The sequence below is a fragment of the Rattus norvegicus genome, chromosome 15 (assembly GCF_021556685.1).
Source record: "Rattus norvegicus strain SHRSP/BbbUtx chromosome 15, alternate assembly SHRSP_T2T, whole genome shotgun sequence".
Lineage (NCBI taxonomy): Eukaryota > Metazoa > Chordata > Mammalia > Rodentia > Muridae > Rattus > Rattus norvegicus.
In genome coordinates, this window is record NC_141548.1 from 21,842,914 (window position 1) to 21,853,492 (window position 10,579).

Below are 10,579 nucleotides of genomic sequence, written 5' to 3' on the forward strand. Positions count from 1 at the left end.
CCTTGCCCTGTCCTTCTGTCTTTCTGTCCAAACATTGCCAATGGCAACTCGAAGCCCTCAGGGACCCTCAGGTCTGGAAGTGCAGCTTTTTGGGAGCCAAAATAAGACAATTATGAACACTGGATATTGATACCTTACACATACCTTCTTGATATTGAATAAATCAACTATCTTTAACAATTTGGGAATTTGATCCTCAGTACTACGGAGGGTAAACATCATGAAGAAAATGGCAGACATTTTGCCTATGGACTCTGTTCATATGTTTCTGAACAAAACTTAGTCACATGCAAACTCTTGGTTTGAGAGGCACCTAGGAAATATAATTCATAGTTGTCAACTCTGTGCTCTATTGAAGATGTAGGAAATGGGAAGGGAAGCTAGAAAATAACAGTACAGACTCTCTCAAAATTCTGTTAGGCTGTGGGTTTGTACCTTCAGGGACCCTGGAGGCCTGATCTAATGAGAGACCCAGGAGGCCCACCCTAAACAGAGACAGTATTACCTGACTCCCAGGAGACCAGCTGTCACCCAGCTCACTGAGCTCTATATTCCTCCAATGAGGCTGGATCCAGTCAGAGACACTCATGACAGTTAACATCAGAGATAACCAGTTGGGGAGAGGCAAACCATAAACAACAGAACCCAATGCAAAATCTGCTGCTCACTCAGAGGACCTATAGGGCTCTTAACAATCATCTATAACAGCATATCTCCTGCCCTCTTCTGGCCACTGAGAGAACTGCATGCAGAGGGACCACAGACAAAAGTCAGCCAAAGAACAATTAACCAATATAAATAAAAATGAATACATTTCTCTTTCAGAAAGGCATACAACTGTATGATCAAGGCAAACAACACCGAAATGGGGACAGTCTGGCCCACGTCCCTTGACCCTTACACTAAACTGATCATACAGTTACACTTGTGGAACAATTAACATTCAGTTTAAACTGAATATATATCCCATTTGTCCTCATTGATCTGGATCACCTCATCCAGGATGATTTTACAAGATCCATTCATTGTCCTGAAAATTACATGCTTTCCTTTTTCCTTTTGTAGTTATTGATCAGCAATCCTGTCTGGAAATGCACCATGCTTTCTTTATGCACTCATCTCGTAAGGGACCACTTGAATATTTCCAAATTCTGAATATTATAAGAGGTCGTCACTGAACATGGTGGAGAAAGGGTGTCTATACTAGGATGAGTCAACATTAGGATATATGCCTTGGTGTTGTATCTTGAGGTTTACCCATTACCACCTTCCTGAAGAAACAGCATTCTGATCTCCAAAGTTGCTACAGAAATTTGCATTGCAAATCTACAGGAGAATCTCAATGTTCCCCTTGCTCCATAACCCAGTAGGAGTGAATTCTCTTATGTGTTACTAAACTAAGTTATGAAAGGTATGAAAAAATATCTCAGAATAATTTTGATTTGGATTTCTGTAGTGTCCAAGAATGATAAATATTTAATATGAGTTTCTAAGTCATTTAAGTTTCTTCAACTGTGAGTATTATGCTTATATATATAGCCCATTTGAATTACGTTTTTTTAAATATAGTGTTTTAGTTTTTCAAATCTGTTTTATATAAGCCCATTAGTGAATGTGCACAAGGAAATAATGTTTACCATTTCTGTAAATGGTCATTTAAAAAATTATTAATGACAAATTAGATAATGCTCTCTCAGTGAACTCACAGAATTGGCAGACAAGTTGTAAATAATAGAATGCATTACAAAAGTCCAGGACAGGGACTGGAGACATCTGTTTGAGAATTTGAACCCCAGAGGACCTAAGGGGCAATTAACAATTCTCTGTCACCTCAGGTCTGAGTGAAATCCACTGCCCTCTGCTGGCCGTTGGAAGAATTGCATGCAAACGAATATGGGGAGGTGGGAGGGAGAGGACAGGCACTTGGGGTAGCACCCACATAGAGGTAGGCATTCTGGGGAGAGAATAGGGGTTTTATGGGATGAAACTGGAAAGGGGCATAATGTTTGAAATATAGATAAAAATATCACAACAAATTACAAAAAGGAAATATTTCAAAACTGTGTAAGACCTCCGCCCAAAAGAAGCTATGATATATATCAAAATGAACTCAGCAAAACATCATTATCAATAACAACAAACAAACCAACAACAAAAATAGTAAAAATGTTCATTCCTCTAAAATTGGTGGAATTCATTAAATGTGCAGTCATAGCTGATGCTGTATTTCAAGGAATCCACAGGCATCAAACTCTGTGTGTCCTGAACATTTTATATTCCCATAATCAATGTTTCTATGTCCTCTAATGTATTAGAGAAATACTTCTGTGTTTGTCACTATAAAGGAAGCTAAATTTGTGAGCACAGGGATAAAGCGAGGATATTTTTCATCATGAAGGGGGGTTCCACAGAGCATGACACACTGTCTACATCAAGAGCACAGTTTCCTGTGCAGCTCTGGCTGGCTGTGAACTGATGGTGAAGCCTACGCTGCATGAGACTTGCAGAAAAAAACTGTTGCCTTACACTTGTGCTGTTACAGGAGGAAGAACCACACACGACTCAGGACGGCCTTGTGAGTGAAGGGTTAAAGGTCACATTTTTATTTATAGGCTAACATTAATTTATTCAAGAACATTTTAAATTGGGGAGTCAATGAGTTCAATATATATAGCCTTAGGAATATGGCATATTAATTAAGAAAAACTAAAGTTAACAAATGAATAACAAAACTTCAAACTTAAACAAATAAAACCAAATACATAAAACAACCAAACTTCAAAGTAAAAACCAAATATAACAAGTAAATTACTCAGCATTCAATTGCTGCTGATTTTTCAACATATAACCCCAGCCTCTTGCTGGCCTTGCAAACACAGCAGAACGGCAGGTAAGATGGTAAAAATCTCTTCAAGAGGAATGTAGACGCCTCATTCGGGTTGGTTGGTTGTTGTATGATTACGAGGACTGAGATGCGGGAGGTGTTGTCAATCTTTGCACCCTCAGTGCTCCTGGTGGACAGGTCTGTCTCTGAGAGCTGTAGTCCTGGTCTGGGCCATGGGCAAGCGTCTGCTGGAGTGTTCAGACCTAGGGGTGGAAAAGGCCTGGTGAGGACCTGCCATGTCACTTCTCCCATACACAGCAGCACAATTCAGCAGGACAATCCAGGATGATCTTTCATCTGAGGTCATTTTCTCATGCCCAAGACAGAAGGGTAAGAGATCCCACAGGCCTGCATATTTTCCCAGTTTTTAAAACTGCTAAAAATTGAACAGTGAACAGCAGATAATTCCAATCGTCCATACATATTATATTTTAAAATCATGTAGCAATGTCTCCATGTCAGAGGATAACAGATGTGAACAACCTAGAAAACAATAGGAAGGCCTTGGAAGCCTGGCCATCACTGAAATGAAGACTATTATTATTCCTCCAGTGCAGGAATATGCCTGGGGTCCACTTGACAACCTCAATATCTGCAAAGACCCAGAGAAACAATATCTCAAGAACTACATGCACACTGAAGTGATATTATATTTGGCAAGAATATGCTGCATGGAAATCTTGCCAAGGGTAGGCATTGAACTCTAAAGGAGATACTCATGCAGAAAATAAACTATACCACTCCTTTGTTTATGGATATCGTAAACTATTTGTGGGGAGACTTAAAGGCACTGGGCTCAGATAATACAAGAGAGCTCAGACTGGAGGGATCAGTACACACTAGCCAGAAACTCTATGGATCACATACAATTCATGGATGAAATTTCTTTTAAAATGGACAGGAATAATATTCTGAGCTGCTCCTAGCTGACAGATGCTGAGAACTATGGAGAAAGTCACACACCCAATAAGACAGTTCAGAAGCACAGGGAATCTACTTGGGTCCTCTCATCCTGTGCTTTCAAATCATCTCAGTGACACGGAAATAATGCCGCATCTTCCCAGCCAAGGCCTTTTGCTCAGTGACCAGTTTTTTCTGATTCAGGGCGTCCTGCAGACTTTCCTCCATTCTCTCCTCATCCTGGTCATTAGAAGATTATATTGCCCATGGAGACATGCATGTATACAGAGACAGACAGACAGACACTCAGACATACACACCTTTGAACTCACCCAAATATATTTGTTCACACATACAAGCAGAGTATTTTGCAGAATGTGGTTAGTTTCCCAGTTAATGATAATAGAAGAGATCTCCCAGTCTACTATTGTGGCATAAGAAAAAAAACCTGGAATGGGGTAAGTACACAGTGAGCATAGGCTAAAGACAGCTCAGCCAATAACGTGTATTCCCCTGAAAATCAGAAATTAGAAATGACATCTAGGCCTGTTAGCCAAGCCTGTTTAGCAAGTTCACAAGGCTGTGCACAGGAGGCTGATTTCAGGCAACAGAGCACTGGGTGGGGGCAGGTGAGCCTCTTCTGTCCTCTGCTCACTGTTTCCCAGTGCATGCAAAGTGAGCTGCATTTTTTCAATATGAGGTCCCTTTAGGATACAGTACCTGACAGGGCAGCCAAACTACCAGCACAAACACCTAGGAAATCTCCATAACCACAATCCAAGGTAAAACTTGGACTAGGATGCTATCAGATATAATTCAAGTGAGATAAGACTGACTGATTCAAAGTCAAATGCTGGCAGGTATAATCAAACTCAGCCACAGTCCATGGAAATGCTGGACAACATTGTACCTTTCCACTTTCTGACTGGTGGACTTCTGGATAGTTTTGCTTCATGGCTGCTCTGAGGTGAACCACTACAACACTAATGTGCCACAGTTTCTCTGCTGACACCTACTTCTTGTTCTGGAATCGCTGTGTCAAAGGTTGAACTTTCACAAGAGTTGTACATGGCTTCTCACAGGGCTACCCATTTGACACCTCCAGCAATGTCTGAGAGTCATCACTTTCTAAACCCTCCTTGCAGATGGTTTTCACTCAGATCAAATGATTTTGAATAACAATCGTTAAGAGTGCCACAACCCAACACAGGGTGAGTGCTGTGGACTATTTTGAGCCTAAGGTTCTGTCTGTAGCAAAGATGTGATTCCACCTCAGCATAAGTCCTGGACATCTTCTGCTTGCAGATTCAACTCTAAGCAAATTAATCTTTAAATTAACAAATTCCAGACCAAACTCCAAAGCCAAGGTATATTCAACCAAGTTTAGGCGATTCTGGAGAGAAAGTGGTGGCAGGTAACGATTAACATAACCAGGATGTTGAGAAGACACAACAAGCACATGACCTTCCAGTGTTACTGCACACCGAGAGCAAAGGAGGCAGAAGAGCCCTGAGTCAGCAGTTTCCACACTCAGGTACATGGATTTCACACAGCAGCCTCTCATCACATCCCTGTACCCTATTCCTGAGATTTCTCCAAGTAATGTCAATGTTGATGAATAGTTTTCCCACTGTAATAATTTCAATAGTAATCAATACCCCATTAAGAACAGTTTAAAAATAATTGCAAAAATTATGTTTACTCTTCTCTCTCTCTCTCTCTCTCTCTATATATATATATATATATGTATGTATATATACACACACATATATATACATATATACATATATATATACTTTTACATGTTTCTATATATGTACATATAGACTAATAAAATATATCTAAATATATTCGTCTGTGTTCAGAAACTTGATGAGTTCTAACACACACACACACATTCACAAACACACACATATACACACACTTCTATATATAAGCACCCATTCAGCAAACACTTAAAACAAGCAACTCCCAATGTACGGTATGCACCATAGCCATAAACATGCTAACACATCTGTTCCCACAGACACAAACACACAAAAAAACACATACACACACACACACACCACCCCCACACACACCCAGAGTCAGAGAGACAGAGAAAGAGAGAGAGAGAGAGAGAGAGAGAGAGAGAGAGAGAGAGAGAGAGAGAACGAACAGAAATCATAAGTAAGAAGCAGAAAAATATGAGGAGGCCATCCTTCTGGAAGCACAGTTGTTGAATACAGATTAGGCAAAGGAAATGTGTCAGTGAGAGCGTAGACACTGCTGTCCATCCCTTATAGAGTAAACCTGTATGGGGAATGCACTTCTTGGGCACACGAGGTTGAGAGAGTTGGAGAAAAATGTCCCTCTAAACCTCACATATCTCACACAAACCCTCACCCTGAGAGAAGTCTTTCTTACATCCCTGTTCATCCAGTCAGCTCCAGGACAGAAGCCCCAGGAAAGAACACTAAAACACTGACATAGAACAGGACTGACACACTGCTTCTCAAGCTCCGTCACTGTGAACCACGATTGGGACAAGCAGAAGGGACCATTTTCAATGTACAGGGAAAAGGAGAGAAAGTCCACAAGCCCCATCATAACTGACAATGAGAGCCATTCTTTTGGCAATTGAACTGAACTCTAATCAGTTCTGTGCACTACAAAGACGGCTACCACATGGCATCCCTCTAGCATAATGGCATGTAAGTGTGCAATGTGTGATCAACAGATCCCCCTTAAGGAAATGCATTTTCTAGTTGAGCAGGAGGATTTGGTTGTCAATCCTCCAGTTTCTTGCATGAAGCTAACATCACAGAAAGTTTTGTAAATGGGCAAAGAAATGAACAACTGGATGAGACCTAGGAGAGTGTCTGGATAAGTTGGAGAAGGTTAAACTGGTTTGACTTGGTTTCTGCTGAGATATCAGGAAAACCTGCCCTTGATGCTTCATTCATCCTACCTTAGGCTGCTTGGTACACGGATTTTCATACTGGCTTCCCCACAGAACCTTGTTGTTTCCTTAATGGACTCTTCCAGTGCAATCTGATCCCATAGAAGCTCCCTGTTCTCATTCCTTGCTCTCTGGGCATTGTTCTTCAGCTCAAACACCTCAGTTAGGAGGGGGCAGAAGCTGTGGCTGAGACACAAAGAAAAAATGGTAAATCCCAGCCAGTCTCCAACTTCCTCCCACTTCTCCAAGTCCATTCCTCCTTCTAGGGTCCTGATCAGAAGAGAGTCCCAGATTATAGTCCAAGTCCACAGTAGCCATGGAGCATAACCTAGAGACAGGTCAAATGGAGAAAAGAGCAACATTCCAGAAGACTCAGGGCATTTCTCAAAAACCTGACACCATTGATTCAAGTTTTTCCCAGAAGAGGACTTAATTGTTATGTGTGCTTGTATGTCCATTTTATTAGAATGTCCCTTGGAGGCCAATCTTTCTGTGTCCTGTGTGTCCTAGAGCCTTCCTTAGAGACAGGCTTCCTGGTATGCCTCAAACACTATAAAGCCTGATCCTCACTTTACTTCAAAGATAAGAATGGGCTGACACATGCTGTGCCTAGTGCTGGGGTCACAACCTTGTAAGTTACTCACCAGTACCAGTCATTTTCCAGTGTAAGGTTTTTACATTTGACCAAAGCTCTATTGACCTGCTCGCTCATTTTCTTCATGTCGGTCATCACTTCCTCGTGCTGCCTCATGAGCATCTCGGACTCAAAGTTGTTCCTGTGGTAGGGCATGGTCCAAGGACAAATAACATTATGAATGAAGGATTCAAGAATTACATGAATTCAGACTGAATCCTGAACTATCCCAGCCTAGGACATGCCATGCCCTTGCTGCTTGGTACTGGGTCCATTTGATATTTATTCAGTTTATTATTATGGACACAGAGACAGCAGTGCCAGCAAACAAAAGGAGGGAGCTGATTTCCTTGGGATCCCTGATGGGGTTTGAAGGAATAGACTAGCTTGAAAAGAACATTTGAGGATTCTGTGCCACGATCCAGGCTCCAACTTTTACTCATGAAGACTATTCTCCTCTTCTTAGGTAACAATTCTCAATCATATAATCTATTGCTACATGAAAACCCAAAGGAACATGAACAGTATTTACAGGGAAAAGAATTTATAGCAGACACCAGGAGATTCCCATGTGTGTCCACCTGAGCAGATGTGAAATGTTCTACTGCTCAAAGTGAGGCTGTCAGCCGCATCATCATCATGCCATGGAAATTGACACATTATCATTCTCAGGCCAAATCAGTACATAGAATACCCAGATCTTAAGTGATACACACAAACACACTCACACATGCATAAACACACAAATTCACACAAAACTCTCTTCTCTCACTCTCTCTCTCTCTCTCTCTCTCTCTCTCTCTCTCTCTCTGTCTGTCTCTCTCTCTCAATTAGAATGCCAAATATATACAAGGATGTGGCATTATTTGAAAATACAATCAATAAAATCAGAGAACACCAATGATCCCCTGTCGTCAGTGCAGTCACACACTGTGAGGCAGCAAGAGGGATTAGGCCCCTCCAGCTCTTCACAGGACCTATTGAACCCAAAGCACCTCCACGTCAATTACAACAATGATTGCTCATAATCAGAGCACCTAGAAATTCCCACAACCCAACAACTGTCCAGGCTACTTCAACCACACACTGAGAGCTCACACACTACTACCCTCATTCCGAGACTGTAATTCAGGCCACAGGCTATGATTTACGTTTGTAGGAATCAAAATAGCCTGTGCCACCATCTCATTCCCATCTGAACGTCACATTCTGATACAATCAGGAAAGTGATTTTGACCATGAGGACACCCTGGAGTTGTAGCCTACTGTGATGTGAGGAAATGTGGATTTAACAGCACTTGCATTGTGACTACCTGTCATTTAAATTCTTTCCCGGGTAATCCGCCAGGATTCTCCTGAGTTCATCTCTCTCCTTTTGTATCTTGTGGAGATCATTTTTGAGGTTCTCCAAACGCTTCATTCTCTCCTCCTCAACAGGTGTCGTGGAGGGTTGGGATGATGCCTTCTGATCAAACTCTGTAGGTGAATAAACACCAGTGAACAGGCATATATGTGGACATAGTGTCAAGAAAAACTATGCTTAGTCTAAAACAGAAGTCTGAGGATGAACAGTTCTACAGATACAGTGAATCCCTGACAGAGCAAGAAAGCTATCTTTAAGCTGAACTCAGCTAGGTCCCTGTTCCCCACCATCATAGACATATGATGACATATGCCATCATGGATACAGACCACACCTCCTACAGCCATTCTTCTGCCACTGAAATTCTAAAGCTGGCCTAAACAAGAAGAATTGGAGGACCTTCTCAGCTAATGTCTGATGTTGAGGCAGGTAAGTCCTTGAGTCCAAACTGTTTAAGATTGTGAATCCCTAGTCACATGTATTCAAGTACAAAGTAACTGTGACCATGATATATGACCAGGAGAGTATCCCTCTTGGCATCAATGACCCACGTAATCTGCAGGACACTGCTGAGAGGAAGTGCTTCATCAGCCTATCCTGAGAGAGACACTTTGTTATTCTTACACAGGCACATCCTGGTATTCTTTGACACTGCCCATGACACTAAAGAGATCCAAGGAAAGCCCCTTGACATATAACAGTTCTTGGTTCTCTGTCAAACTAATGATCAGAAATTGTTGGGTCTGGGTCAGCCATTTAGGAAGACTGAGGCTCTAAATCATACGTCCTACTCCTGGAAGGACCAGCTCAAGCCAACCTCCTCCAGGAAGCTCCCCTTGCCCTGCCCAGTACTCACGTGACCTCCTTCCGGACCTTTCCATTCGTCTTGTTCTCCAACGTGATAGAAGGCTGGCCTCCCTCTGCCTTGGTCTGCTCTCTGCATGGATATGATTGTCCCTGCGAAAGAGACTGAGGATCCTGGAGAACATGCCTCCTGGGGAACCCATTAGGAAATGAAGGGAAATCGCTCAGGCAGTTGGTGTCACCACAACACTGCTGACATCACAGAACATTCTAGTGTTTCCTGGATACAAGAGAATTTCCAGGGAAGACACCACCGGTGATGTCACTGGGAAATGCCATAGCTTACTTTCTAACTACCTCCACCTAGACTGACCAGGTTCTGCAGTGGCTTTTCCAGAGACTCACTTTTGAGCCAGGAACACCCACTCGCACACTCTCCTTCCAGAGCTTCAGAGTTCTCACTGCTTCATTACAGCTCAGTTGCTGAGGAGAGGGAGAGTTGGTTAAAGCCTTGATATAAATAGAACATCTTTGTTAACAGCCAAAAATCTAAAGACCCTCGGTGAGGGAGATTCTTCTCCCTGAAATGTATAAACCCAGGGTCCATGCATGTGACATATACTCTCATTCCCACAGTTTTTACTGTTCCCCTGAGGCCAACATTTTTTCCTACACCTTTAAATGTATGCAAGTTGGAGTACATTGTTTCATGGACTGTGCCTTGGGAGGGGGCATGGTTTCAATATATTCACCCATGTTTTTTCCTGAAATCTCTGTCTTACAATCCCATTTTGTGCAATGAAAACTCCCTTTTCCGTGGAACATAGGTGCTCAGGTATAGGGCAAAAATCAAATTGTAAACTTTCTGTCCATTCTTAAAAGTTAAAATCCCCAAAAGTGAGGGAAGTGAGAGCCATGGAGGGGCAGAATGCAGAGGGGCTGCTGGCTAAGGAAGAGCAGGAGGAAGCAGAGAAGCTGTAGCACATCATGGTGCACAGGGAGCTAGAACTGAAGTTTGACCTGGGCAACCTGCTGGCTTCTGACAGCAACCCC

The 10,579-nt window shown here is 42.2% G+C and overlaps 1 protein-coding gene across 1 annotated transcript; it reads right to left on the minus strand.

Moving 5' to 3' along the window:
* Positions 1–5,167: 5,167 nt before the first annotated feature.
* LOC148000888 (disks large homolog 5-like) lies at positions 5,168–9,736 on the minus strand. The gene is made up of 5 exons (XM_087586745.1): positions 9,579–9,736; positions 8,673–8,835; positions 7,370–7,501; positions 6,735–6,911; positions 5,168–5,177 (listed from the first exon to the last, which is right to left on the minus strand). Exons 1-5 carry the CDS (start codon positions 9,727–9,729, stop codon positions 5,168–5,170), a joined length of 633 nt encoding a protein of 210 aa, XP_087442871.1. The 5' UTR covers positions 9,730–9,736.
* Positions 9,737–10,579: the final 843 nt, after the last annotated feature.